This window comes from Conger conger, chromosome 5 (genome assembly GCF_963514075.1).
Source record: "Conger conger chromosome 5, fConCon1.1, whole genome shotgun sequence".
Taxonomy (NCBI): Eukaryota; Metazoa; Chordata; class Actinopteri; order Anguilliformes; family Congridae; genus Conger; species Conger conger.
Window position 1 is genome coordinate 12206190 of NC_083764.1, and position 14606 is coordinate 12220795.

At 46.2% G+C, this 14606-nt stretch overlaps 1 protein-coding gene across 1 annotated transcript in view; it reads left to right on the plus strand.

The window, feature by feature from the left end:
- The first annotated feature begins 2813 nt into the window (after window positions 1-2813).
- The window catches only part of LOC133129352 (afadin-like), a 116172-nt gene continuing 104379 nt past the window's right edge, over window positions 2814-14606 (plus strand). Inside the window, 1 exon segment of the mRNA XM_061243369.1 lies at window positions 2814-3160. Coding sequence (XP_061099353.1) covers window positions 3059-3160 — 102 coding nt within the window. The 5' untranslated portion in view covers window positions 2814-3058.

The following is a 14606-nucleotide window of genomic DNA, read 5'->3' on the forward strand; positions in this document are numbered from 1 at the left end:
TGAATTGGAAGAGGTTCTGAGAGAAGATTCAAAAGACAGTGACAGAGTGTAAATATAGCAAGGTTGTGACATTGAATATATTGCCTGCTTCAAGGGCACTCTTTGATTTTTGCTCTTCTAGGTGACTCTGATATCTGATGTCCCACGGAAGGCCTTGAGGTGAGGCCTAAGCTTGACAACTACACTGCAGCCCTTCCTTTTAATTACATTTCTCCAGCATCAAGTTGCTACTGGGAATGCATTCGAGGAAGTCCGGATCATTTCTCTAACCTTGGGCGAGGTGAACATTTATTTGGTAGACTGATCTCAAATGTGAAATTCAGCATGTCCGTGAGAGGTTGTCTCTCCGGAGATTAAATTCATTCGACACTGTATTTTCACACCAAGTAGCAAAACTTGCCTCTGAAACACTTTTTCCAGACTGGCTGTGACCCAGGGATTGCTTACTCTGATAAAGCAAGGTTCCCTCAACCACTGGAACCAGGGATATGTGATCACTCATGTCACTAGTGTTGTAAGGTGATGTACAATACATTCATGGGTCTGGCCTTGAGGGGGGGCTTCATGCTTCCAGAGACTGGAATGAGGTTAGCTTTTCCAGGTGTGCTTTTTGTGAACAGCTTGCCTGATCTAGAATAACAGACCATTAGGCACCCTTATGTCATAAAGGGCTTCAGTCAAGTTGTACCAGTGGTCATATGCAATCTGTGAAATCACAGATGTACAGCTACAATCCCAATATTCAATGAATGAAATATTAGTAGTTATTACCTGTTCTTTGCCAGTGTAGTATTGCATCTTTATCATTTGTAAAGAAAATTAGCATGCTCTTAGGCTTATAACCCCTGGTTCATTTATTATATGGACATCACAGAAACCATGAATGTTACAGAGACACAATAACAAAGAGAATTTACAGGCAAGGTACAGCCAAGAATAGAACATATTCCGATGTTCAAAGAGAATTTACAGAGAAGGTACAGCCAAGAATAGGAGATATTCTGCTGTTCTATTCCCAAACCATATACTGTAATAGAAAATTGCCCTTGCCAAATTTCCAGAGTATTTTTATATGTTTACTTTGCATTTTGCACATTTTTCAACACCTGGACAACAGCACTTTAACAGCTTGTCTTATATCTCTACCATCTTGGCCCATAGTCCAGTTCAGGCACTGTGCTACACTGCTCATGCCCAACAGGAAACATCTGGAATGTGTGATTCACAATGATCCGTATCTTGTCCCTGTTACATTGCTATCTATGCAGTCACAGAGGGATCCCCCTAATAAATGAGTAATTACTAATATGCTATATTAAAAATAGTGAACAAATGGAGAAAAAAAAAAGTAAAGTGGAATAATCAGACAAACTGCAACCAATATGCAGAGTGAATTAGGAACAGCATATGATCTCAATAGCACATACCTTAATATGAATAGATATGATTCATTTTGACTGATATGACACCGTAGTGACAGAAAGCATACTCAGATGACAGCAAAATGGCTTCAGTGTTCAGCTGTTTGGAAATAGGTATAGTGTAGAGTCCTGTGGAGGCCATTTTCTCCTTTGCCAGGGCGTGGCTCCATGATGTCAGGGGCAGAAACTGCATCAGTGTCCATGGGGGAGACTGTCTGCCCCATTGAATAGACTGCTGTACAGAGCTGCACATCTAGGCTTCTCTGGTCTAACGTGATGCTCTCTGACTGTGCAATGCCTCATCGGCGAATGAGCATGGTGCCAGTATATAGACGGTCCAAGTAACTGTACGGTGCACAGTCATTTGAGACAATGCACAGCTCATGTCAGGTTCAATCACTAGCAACAAAGCTGTGTACAGGCAGATGGTGACTTTGCTTGGTGATACCGTCTACAGCATACCCCAATGCTGCAATAGATTGGCCTGGTTCAAATGGAATCAGCCGGTTCATGCTTTTGCTTGAGTGCAAACTATGTCGATTTAGATAAATGTGGCTCAAAACACTGTCCGTATATGTGTACAAATGAATGTAACATGGAAGCATTTCAGTGATGTGTAGGCCCTTCTTTTTATGGCAAACCTTTAACCCATAATTGCTTTCTACAGATGTTTCAAGTTTAATGATTGGCATGTGTATATAGGTACATTTTACAGCTAGGATATTAGAGCTTAGCTGGAACTCGCTCCAGGTGGCCGTGCAGTGTGTGTTCCCTCAGAGCAAGTTTCCTCGTCCAGATATCAAGCCTCTGTCCCGTTGGTAATGTTTGTCTAGGGCAGTGATTACATAGCTGAGGCAGTGTGACAAATAACACATGTCTGTGCAAAGCAGTCATCTCAAGATAGAAGAGGGGGTCAGAAGGAAGGGACAAGCATTCATTTCCTTGGATTTATTTAGCTGTAAGACAGTTTCAAATGAAGATTGATCACTACAATTAGAAAATAGATGAAGGACTTATTGTCTTATTGATTTTAAAGGAATCATCCTTCTTTTGTTAAACACTGGAAATGAATGCAAATGAATTATGTATTTAATAATACAAAGACACGCACTTTGTTACTCCAAACATTTAAATACATTACGTTAGCATGCAACATTTGACACTATGGTGTTATGCAATACAATTAGAAATTACAAATACATCAAATTAATACAAAATATAAATTGTTTATATGAAATGCACGAAAGAATTTTGCACGTTCCCGTATGAGGGCAATTAATTTGTTAAACGCGCAGTCCAGAGGGACTGGTATGGACTGGCAAGCATTGCTGTGCGGATGCACGGTGAATTGTAAGAGGGGCGGGAACGCGCGCTGAGCCACACGAACAGCGCTTCCCGGGGAGAGAGAGCGATAAGAGAGAAACGAGAGCCGCAGAAGGGAACACGGAAACACGTTAGGAGCGGTTACCGAGCAAGGTGTATTGGTAACTACGAAAGATACTGACTCCGTAGACCCGTTTCACAACCCCAAATATTGGGTGCACACGTTTTTTTTTTATTTTATAGTGGTCGGACCGGACGTCTTTATTGCGGACAAAAGGATTTTTTTCCTCGTAGAATACCATTCAGGATTGAGAATGTCGGGGACCAGGGAGGAAGAACGGCGGAAACTAGCCGACATCATTAACCACTGGAACGCCAACCGGCTCGACCTGTTCGAGATCAGCCAGCCCACTGAGGTGAGTCCGTGGACCTTCCGGGACCTACAGGCCGCAACGGGATATGCCCGAAATCCCTGTGGGAAGTGAACGGGTAAAAAGAGGCCGACTCTCTTTGAATAATCTGACTGATTGACTAGCTAGCTAACCGGCAGTGGATCTAGCTAGCTAGCCTAGCTAACGTTAATAACGTTACCTGTAGCTAGAGCAAGCTAGCCAAATAGCTTCGTTAATCGGTTGGTGTTTTGTGTAGGCTAGCAGTGCTGAAAGGCAGCTCGGTTTGATTTGAGATCTTAGTTCGCGTGCCGGCTAACCCTTTACCCATTACTAGCTAATACCAGTTTACCCTAGCTAGCTGTGTGACTAGCTTGCCAGTGAGACAAGTGAATGCAATTATAGGGACTCAGTTCCAGGCGCAATTTTGAGTGAAATTTTCTAGACAAGGCCTTCAATATAGCCACGCCATATTTTTAATTACGAAAAAAATATAAAAAGCTAACCTATGTGTCGGTTTAGCTAGCCTAACTAGCCAGCAATGTCGCTGTATAGCTAGCTTGTTCTGAGGTGAAGCTTGCGGCCGTAACGTACCCAGCTTGGGTTTGCTAAGGTAACGCTATCTAGCTTGTCACGTTGGGCAGATAGAGAAATTGTGGCGTTTACTGATTATCAGGAGGTCATGCAGCACGACCGTTACTCGGTTTTACAAGTGTCTTCAGCGACTAAGGACCGTTGACGTTAACCAACTAGTTAGCGTTAGGCAGTTGGTTAACTGCGCTACGCGTGAGCCGTGATCTAGCCAGTCAGATTTCCAGATTTGTGGCGACCGTTAATAATTTTCCAGAGGTTAGGGAAGAAATTGTCAGGTTTCCGCACAACTAGCTGACTTTAGCTGGGTCAGTGAATTATAGGATTAACGTTAACCAGAAAGGGGGGCTATATGGAAATGTGTTAAAAAACGTTTCTGTTTTAAATTACTGTGGTTGTCTGGATTAAATTGTGTCCACAGAAATTGGTTGAATGTCTGTGCGATGGGAGTGAGACTGGTGTTACTTACTGCTTACAAAAAAAACAGGATTGCTGGAGAGTTTTTGGGCGCGCATTAATTAAAGGGGGAGGTGGTGAGTATAAAAGGGGGTCGTTGTGGCGGGGCGGCTCTCAAATGACTACTGCAGTTTGCATAGCGGAATGCTCTGACCCCCTGACATTTCGCTGAACGGCCTACATAATTTACTGAATTGGAATTTTATATGAGATTTGCAAACCAGTTTTTGTGCGCCTTTGTTTTAAAATGGGCATGCGTGAAATGCTACGCCATTGTAAATTTACCTAAATGTCAAGGCAGTGAAGTGTAAACATTTTACTCTAACTGCTGCAGATAAGAAGACGACCTCAAATGAGTACTTCCATCAGATTAGATTAGATTACGTTTGGCTGTTTTAGTACAGTGTATAGCTAATCTGAAATGTATTCCCTAAATCATGGTTAATGGTGATGTAATGGTTAATGGATTGGGTTTATAACCGATCGATTGCGGGTGGTGGGTTTTTGTATTCGGTTTTGCGGTATTACCCCTAAGTAATTGGCTGTATTGTTTGCGTATCGTGCATGTCTTGTACCACTAGGTAAGCAGTGTAAATTGGCATATTCCACCCTTATTGCTTTACAGAATTCAGAGGTGGGCAAGATCTTACGAAGAAACTAAACTCTTGGCCTCACCAGTCGTGACTACCATTAGAATCGAGTGTTCACTGGAGGTTTTTTCAGGGAGACACAAGTCATGTGACCACAATCATGATTGATATAATAGTTCTGTGTGAATATGAAGTTTGGGAGCTTAACTGAAAACATTTACCTCTCCTGAACCCTAGATCCATACAAATATTTGGTCACAACCAAGACATTAACTGATTTGTTAATCTCTGGATAATCCATAGTGAGATTTTGCCAGTTAGTTATCTTTTCCCCCCATTTTAGCCTGGCTGAAACCTTCTGCTTTCTGGAAGTGCCAACACGTCAGATTGTTAGTGGTAATTACTTTAGTGAAACTGTGTTGGTACCGAAAGCACCACACTGCATTTACCCAGCCTGATTAAAGGCTATTTTTCAGGGGAAAGTCTACTAATTTTCACAGTAAAAAGTCAATACGTTGCCTATTTTTTTAAATTAATGATACGGTGCAAACTGTGTTTTCAGATATATGCTCCGAGGCGGTTTGGCAGTTTAGGCCCCCCTCACCCCCTCCCCCGTCAACATCTGAAGGAATGTTCCGGTCTCTCTCTAGCACTTGTGAAGCGTCAGTCCTCAAAGTGTTGACTAAAAAGTGATTTCTAAAAAGGCCTTTAGTCTGCGTTTCCCTCAGTCGATGAACTACTATCATGTGGTCTAAGAATCATCTTTAGCATAAATAAATCCCTTATTTATGCTAATATATTGTAATGATGCTTGGTTTGTCAATACCTTGTTTGTTCAGAAAATACAATGTATGCTCCATTGTTAACTGGAACTTGGTCCAAGAAAGATACAAAGAACTTAAGATAAGGCATTGCTGTGGTGGTGGAGATTTATTATCCTGGTTCTCTAATTAGGAAAATGCATGTTTGTGGCCTGTGTTTCTCTAGAGAAGCTTTTGGGTGATGTGAAATATATAATTAACAAAACGGTGAATTAGTCACATGTCATAGGTGCTGTTTTTCCATGTTTTAAAAAATATATAATGATGTAATGATTCCTGTGAATCCTTTGTTTGAAACCACAGATAAATGCTTAAAATATGAACAACTAGTTGTATCTGCTGACAGAGACACTCCCTCTTTTTACTGGACTTCAGCCAAATACCAGAGATTTAAAGGCCTAAAACAAGCCAAACAGCATTTTTGTTTCCAATAGGTCATCGATCCTCATTAACTGAGTGGCCGTTGTAGGGAAGGGAAACTTGTGTGACGGCTACAAATTTAGCATGCCGTCCTTGAGTTTTTTGAAGTTGCCAAGTTGGAAGGGTTGTTTGGCCTGTGAGAGAGAAATTGCCGTTCCTCTTAACATCTGTACTAGCCAGCTATATTCATGCTGCTATGGCCTAACATTTCACTCAATTCCCTAGGATTTGTGTTAAGAATATTTATTTCATTAAAATAATATTCACTATTATATCTTCAAAGAGCTGTCCTGTCGAGTACTTTGTGCTTTTGGACACAAGCTTGATGATTGAAGTCTGAAATGAGTCTCTTTTCTGACAACACTGACAATATTTTAATTGGTGTTGGGCACACCAGGGGGGCACAGTTTGTGCCACAAATGAATGTAGCAGGTCTCGAGCTATGGAAACCTGCCACAAAGCACTTTGACCGAGCTTACGATGACCACTCCAGTTCTATTCAGAATTTACTTTGTGGTCTGCTGACATGTAGTTGCAGGCTAGTGGAGTGTGACATTTTGTAAAGTTTTGCCGTTTGGGAACATGCAAGCTTTAACTTTAAAAATAAAAATAAATACGGACATGATCAAAACGCAGCTGAAATGGCACGTCTGCTAGAATAAGTGCTCTTATCTCAGTGAGGGGGGGGGGGGGGGAAGGGCAAACAAGTTGTAGTAGTTGAAGTTTTCTTTCGCTTACCGACACCATAGCAAAACAAAAAACTAGCCCCCCCCCCCCAAAGGTTGATTTAAGGCCTGGTTGAGTGTTTAACTTGTGAAGCTTTAAGAGCAGAGTCAGCGGGCCTGAGCTGCCCCAGTGCTAATGGAGCCCACCCCCTCCGCCAGGCCCCCTGCGGTAAAAAGGTTATCTGCTCGCCAGCAGGTGGACGTTATCATTCTGGTCCCTGAAGGGTATGTGAGGGGGGGGGGGGGGGGGGGGGGGCTGTTACTGTCCCACTCACCCATCATTCACCAACAACCCGTTCTGCTGCTATGCTGTTTACTGACATGGCGGAAGGAGAATCTCTCGAACACTGGCTGAGGCACACGGTAACGTCCTTCGGTTCCTGCGGGTGTTAGCCTGCATCCTGGGGAAATTGAGGGATGATAAAAGCAGGATAAGTGTAAGGCTATTGTGATCCAACTTCACTTGTAGATAAAACGGAGAGTGCCTCCACCAATCACAGTCTATGCTGGTAGCGACAATGGAACAAAGCTGGCAGTGATTGGTGGAATGCAGGTTCAAACTTCAGCTGGGGTGTTCCTGTACTCTTGACTACCAGAATTGCTTCAATAAAAATATTAGTAGAAATGTTTTTATTATGTAAAAACAAAAGGCGAGTTTCTATGGGAAAGAGCGTTTCCGGGAAGCTGAAGCATGAAGCATGATGTAATGGTGTTATTGTGAACGTCCTGGCTACACAATTGGTGGAGCTGCTCTCTGCTCTCTCTAAGTAAGGCGACATCACGCCTTAACTTATCCCTGCTTTATTTTCCTGGGTGATGCCTATACTTTCTAAGAACTCTTGCAGCGGGCTGAGGGGTGGTTCCTCTGCCGGTAAACCCACACTGCCATCGATTTCTCCATTCATGCCAGTCATGGAATTGGCAGCAGTGCTCGCCCCGGGTACTCCGAACCTTAGAATAGGCATCGCTTGCTGTTATTGGAATACAGCTGATTTTGTTTTCTTGGCAGTTACCACTCACAATACAGACGGGGCTAATCTATTTTCAGGTAGACTGTCGTTAAGGAAGTAGTGTGGCCTAGTGAGTCTTAACCGCGCTGCATAAGGAGCTCCAGCTTCAGACGCCTTACTAGCTGAGTCGCTATACCATCACCTTATTTCCTTCTCCCCTCAGAAATGCTTTCACTCATAATTCATTCTCCATTCTTTTCTACAGTGTGGTTTTAGCTGCCAAACGTGGGGAACGTTTAAACTAAAAACAAAGAATAGGTCCTTAGAGTGCAGGTGTGTACGTATTTCCATATGTACATTTTTTGCAAAAAATTTTTAAGGTGTGGTTTGTGAATCATAGAGTGTAAGGTTTACACTAAAGCATGTGAACACTGTAAACACGCACAGAATGAGTCATGTTTGCTGTTGCAGCAGACGTATGTTTAGGTGTCACTGTGGATTATTGGCTGAAGTATTCCTTCTGGTTGTGTTGAAAATGTGGGATCCAGGGGACAAGAGTGCCATCATTGAAAATATATATTTTTAGATGGTTACCCTTGCCAGTGGCCGTCATGCACCATAAAGCTTTGTTAAAAGTGTGCTTGTTGATGCGTTGAATCAAGTTTTGCTTTTTGCTTTTTATTTTTTAAATAAACGCACTTCTGTGGTATTACATCTGCCCCTTTACGGGTTAGCCAACAAAAGAAAACAACCTCTGCCCTGTCCTCCAATTTGGTCTGAAATTAAAAAAGATCATGGCCGTGGAATCGACTCCAGTTGTGCAGAAATCAGGAACCGTTTTTGGCTCTGTGTTCATCAAACATTTATTTTACCCGGTGGTCTTCTGCGGAATGTTTTCTTGTAGGACTTCCCACCCAGTGGTGGTTACTGAAAGCACTGACTCTCCCAACATGGGGTAACGGACCGTTGTGTTTCACAAGAGGACAGGACCCATACTATTAAACTGTTGAAGAAAGGGCTGGGGGGGGCTGTTATTTAAACACCAATCGCTTGTCAGCCACTTCATGAGAGACAATTAAACTTAAGGTCTTTAACTTGAGCTGAACAAAACATTTGCATTTGTTTTCTTTTTCTACTGCCAAACCAAAAATGAGATTTTTCAAAGGAGCTTGCTCTGGGAATATGTGCTCCCATGCACTAGCTAAGCTCAAGATCAAAGATTGGGAAAGGGCTTTGGCAGGCAAGTGTGCTCTTCCTGTACACCAGGCCTGCTGGGCTAGCCTGGTTAACCCACCTGTGTGTCTCTGGCTCTGCCGAGGAACGTCCAGAGATTTCCCCCCAACAGCCAGGACAAGAACGGGTCACAACCCGGGGAGGGGGAGAGGGAAAGGTGGGGGGAAAAAAGAAAAATAGAAGGGGAAAGAGGAAGGGAGAAGGAGTGGGTGAGGGGGAGATACTACACCGGAACTGCAGATCCACTGCAGACGGACTGCTTGCTTTCGCAGCTTGGCAGATGTGATTCTCGGGAAAGACAAGTTATTAGATCTTGTCACGTTGTCTTCTCCTGTCTCTCGGTCTCCTCTTCCTCTCACATCTTCTTCCTCAGAATCAGTACACAGTGCACACATGCACATGCTCCTTTACTCCCTGGTAGTACATGTATAGGCTACGGCGAGCAGGTGTGGTTAGCCCACAGCCGCTAATTGCAGTAACCCAATGAGACCTAATCTGGAGCCATTGGGTCTCTGCACACTGCTCTATCCTCTACCCACTTCACAGCCATTTTGTCAGAGGTGCTCTACTCTCACGCTTGGCCCTCCCCCTCCCCCCTCCGGGTTCTTCTACACATGCCTGGCTCGATTAAGGTCATTTTCCCTTTTCAAAAGGATCCTTTTGGAAACTGCGAGGCTGTTGTTTTCGAAGGGAAACATTTCAGCAATGGTGTCTGGCTCTTCTCTGAATCCACAGCTGCGGTTATTGTTGGTACGAATGCCACAGCTCTCGGCACTGTCCTGCTGCAGTCCAGGTGGGCTGCCTCTGGCTTCCTGTCTGGCAGACGGCTTTTCCTGTCGGGGGATAATAGGAGGTGGTCTGTGATTTCTGGGGGGGGGAGGAAATGGAGGCAAGCTCTGGGTGGGGCAGAGTTTCCATTTTGTCACCTTTGACCTGAACAGACGCTCTCAAACTGGGGGGGTGGAGCTGGGTCCTGACAAAAGTTGCTGTATGTGTCTCACTTTACCTGGACATTCACACCCGTAAAAAGACATTAACCAGTTATGTGAACAGGCTATATGTTAATAAGCGGCAAGTCTCAAAAGGTTGGAGTTCATTTTCTGTCATGCTGCGTTTTTATTCGGAAATATCCGGAAGTTTCTCCTCTGGCAGCTGCCATTCTTTGGAGTTGCGACTCCCCTGGCATCCTTTGCCTGTGGCTGATGCACGTTTGCATGTAATCGCATCTGCTCGCCGATGAAGACGCAGCGAGCGTCCTGTTTCACTGTGTGGCCGGCCATGCGTTTCCAAAGCTCTGGACTCTGTGAAAGTCTTCCATACTCCCTAAGAGACCGCCTTTGGGAAGTTCAGCAGACACTGTGAACTTGTGGAGCTGTCTGACTGGAGCCGTGTTTTTTAATTCATCCACCGTGTATCAGGTTATGCATGTATCATAAATCGGTAAATGACTAAATTCTGTAATGTGGGATCTACTGTGGATGATGTGTGCATATTGTGTGTGTGTGTGTGTGTGTGTGTGGGGGCATTGATCCTGCTGCATATTTTGTGTAATATTTCAGCCAGGTATTGCTGGCCACATTCAGACAAACGGGCAGCTCTCACTAAAATATTAACTATCACTTCCAGCAATTGCTGCCTTCAGCATGCTGTACGACGTGGCAAAAAAAAAAAAAAATGTGCGAGACTGCACAAGAAGTGAAAAAGCAAAAATGTGACCTTCTGGGACTTCATTAGCATTTTGTGCAAGAAGCTATTTAAGTTACTTGGTTCCTCAGTTCGTCAGTTTTATCTTGCTTTTTAATGCATTTAATTTGCCACACACTTGGATGAAGGCACTCAGTTGCTTTCTCTCTGCCTCTGATCCAGTTGTTTTGGGTGGAACTGCACTCTGACCGGCCCCAGAACTACACAAGCACCCCTTTGTTATCGTAGACGGAAAGGGGAGGAGGCGACCAATGGATCCCTTCTAATTCGGGGAGGCCAGCGCTCGTCCCTGGCCTTGGCCTGTCAGGGCCCATTAATCTCCAGGGAGGCCCAAACGGTCACTCTAGGTTGTGGGTGCCCGGACTCCACTCCCATTCGTGGCCCAAAAGCGCTCCACAACCGGCTCATTGGCTGTCCCGCCTGTCAGTCAAGTCCAGGTCCGGGTCTAGTGTGTGAGGTCACTCATGACAGGGTGGGAAATTAATGCCAGCCACCAGCCTAAAGCTGGTAAATGCTATGTGTAACCACCCATCACTTGGAGGTCCTGTTCTATTCTAAATGTCTCTGCTAAAACGGTGAAGTTGGCTGGTGAACTTCTGCGACTGTGGGCAGTGGGTGAAACAGTTAGTTTCCTGCCTTGCCTCATGACCCAGATAAGAAGATGCCAAGGCTTGCTGACGACTTGAATCGACATCAACGACGGCGTGTCCCTCTCTATCTAGCTCTCTATCAAGATCAAAATGTTTTATTTCGCCCGAAATGTGTTTTGGCTGGCCCCATCAGGCCCATTGTCACAGGGCTTTTTCAAATGTGGGAAAAGGGAACGATCGTGTTGCTCAGTCTGCTTAGCAAAGGGAAATTCAACTCTCACACCCACCCCTGTTCCGTTTCACTTCCTGAGAAAGGCTTGTTTTGCGTGCAGAGTTCCTCCATGCTCGGACCCCGCCAACTATTTTGTGGTCTTTCACACGTTGGAAAGTGCTTTTTTCATGTTTTTGTGTTTTTGTTTTGTGCTCACTCAGCGCCCTGGTGGCGGGGGCTGGCGTGTGGAATGTCTTGGGTCAGTGCGGAGCGCTTTTGGTTCCCCGCATGTTTACCCGGCAGTTTAAGAGCCTGCTCCCTGGGGACGGAGAGGATTCCCCACCCAGAGCCCAGAATTAGCATTTGTTTGTAGGCTGAGGGGCGGAAACCCGCTTCAGCTTGAAGTCCTGGGCTGTGCGCTTCAGCTTGAAGTCCTGGGCTGTGCGCTTCAGCTTGAAGTCCTGGGCTGTGCGCTTCAGCTTGAAGTCCTGGGCTGTGCGCTTCAGCTTGAAGTCCTGGGCTGTGCGCTTCAGCTTGAAGTCCTGGGCTGTGCGCTTCAGCTTGAAGTCCTGGGCTGTGCGCTTCAGCTTGAAGTCCTGGGCTGTGCGCTTCAGCTTGAAGTCCTGGGCTGTGCGCTTCAGCTTGAAGTCCTGGGCTGTGCGCTTCAGCTTGAAGTCCTGGGCTGTGCGCTTCAGCTTGAAGTCCTGGGCTGTGCGCTTCAGCTTGAAGTCCTGGGCCGTGCGCTTCAGCTTGAAGTCCTGGGCCGTGCGCTTCAGCTTGAAGTCCTGGGCCCTGCGCTTCAGCTTGAAGTCCTGGGCCCTGCGCTTCAGCTTGAAGTCCTGGGCCCTGCGCTTCAGCTTGAAGTCCTGGGCCCTGCGCTTCAGCTTGAAGTCCTGGGCCGTGCGCTTCAGCTTGAAGTCCTGGGCCCTGCGCTTCAGCTTGAAGTCCTGGGCCGTGCGCTTCAGCTTGAAGTCCTGGGCCCTGCGCTTCAGCTTGAAGTCCTGGGCCCTGCGCTTCAGCTCGAAGTCCTGGGCTCTCTGTCCATTTTCCTGCTTCCTCATTCTGCGTGTGTTTCTTATCGCCTGGAGTGAAAAAATGACGGCACGTATCTGAAAGTGCAGTAGCCCAGACCCCCCCCTCCCGGACCTGCAAACAAATATAGCTGTACTTTGCTGTCTGTTTCTTTTTACTGCAAGTTTAGTGCTGGGCACATTACCCAGAATGATGTTGGAAGGCATTTGGCTTCTCTCCACCAGTTTGAACAACGAGTGCTTCAGACAGAGTGCCCCACGTATAATACGCACTCGCAAATCCCTGAACTATAAAGTTGATTAAGTCATCTCGCTTGTGTGCCCACATAAGATGCACGCAGTACAGTGGAATGCTGAAATATTTTGGATTGGGGGTTGGGGCTCCACCCTTCGGTCACCACATACTATCTCTGCCTTCTTTTGTGTTGAGGCCACATTGTGGATTCCTGGCATAGCCAGTGAGTAGTAGTGTGTGTAGAGTCCAGCTCATTGCCCTGGTGTCCCACACCCTGGCACTGAAGCACACAGCCCCTTTCCCTGCTGCCTTTATCCTGCCGAAACCTCCTTTGTGTTCTCCTCCATCCGAGTTTCGCGGCTCTCATGTTCGCTTGTTGTTCTTGTCTGGATGTTTTTTTGTTTTTTTGTTTTGCGTCTCAGTTTTGGTTTCCACAGGAATAATGCTCCATTGTGCGGCGGTTTTGCTTCATGCGCTCCTCGAGGAATGTTGCATCTCGTAATGTGGATGTTTGCTGAGGGAAAGGGCTCGAGCAGCACGTTCTGTCCACTTTGCCCGTTTTCTTGGCTTAATAACCGCTGTGTAAGTTTGTGCATATAAGTATAATGCATCTTCACTTGCAACAAATTTTATTTATTTTATTTTTTTCCCCCGGAGTGCCAGAAACCTCCCTAGAATTTAGTTCAGTTCATCAGTTGATGAAAAGGTTGCAGGTTCAATTCCCTGCTGGGGCACTGCCATTCTAACCATTCTGCCAGTATTGTAATGTAATGTAGAACTCTCCATTGGTAGGAAATACGGAGAGGAGCTACCCTGCTACAGTGTTTGCTACTTATTTATGAACCTTTCTTATCCATGGAGCTCAGCATTACATCTTGCGCATGTGCGGTGTCACAATGCCGCACGCTAAAGCGTGTCGCCTTCGGGAGAGGGGCCACACCCAAACTTCTGCCCAGCCGAAATCTGTGCGGCAGGAAAGGCTCTCCGAAACGTGGGTGCATGTAGGGGGAGGAGAGGGGTGTTTGTGTTGGACGGTGAAGATAAGCAGACCCATCCTGTTCGGGGGGGGGGTATAGGGGGGAGGGAGAAAGAGACGAAGCGGGGTGGGAGATAACGGAGGAATGAGAGGAGAGTTGGGCTCCAGCGGAAAGACTCCCAGCCGTGATAAAGCCCCTTGGCGTCCTGACCCAGTCCAGGGTGAGGAGAGTGTGTGGAGCATGTTGTCTCTGGTCCAGGGAGAGGAGCAGAGAGAGCATGAGGCTTGCCAAACCGAGGGTTCAGGTCACAATGCCCCAGTCGCTCAACACAGCGTTTAACTTTAACTGAGCACCTTTGGGATACCAAAGTGCACGTAGCCAGTCTGATGGTATGAACTCTCCTTTTTGTGGAGAAGCTCACTGTCTGATCTGTACAACCGCACATTAAATGTCTGCAAAGGTGAATTGGTCTGCCTTAGTTCAGTGGGTGAGTTAAACTGCTTGGAATGTTCACTTCTGTCGGGGGGTTTCAGTGCTGTACACTCAGTTATTGACTTGAGCCCTGTTCCAGTCAGGAGTAGGCCTTTTAGATCCTGCAGACGAGCATTGTGGAACATCTGCTGCTTGTCTCCTCAGTCTCCTCTGGCTCCTCTTCCATAAGCCTTTGACCCTTGGCCCTCCTGTTATAGCAGAGGTGCGGTGTGGTCTGAGTGCTTTGGTGGGTTTCTGGCTGGACGGCCCACGCCGAGGCCCCAAACGGCACCCTCCGGGACCCCGAAACGGTTCGGCCTCCGGGCGACGTGCGTCCCGGAGACTCTTCTCGCTTCCAAGCACAACACAGCCCTCCGCCTGTTTGTTGCTCCAGATCCGTGCGCCCTGCCCAGAAACGCCTTCGGACGCACGGGCCGGCCGTTCCTCGCCCAGATGTTGTTTTGCTTT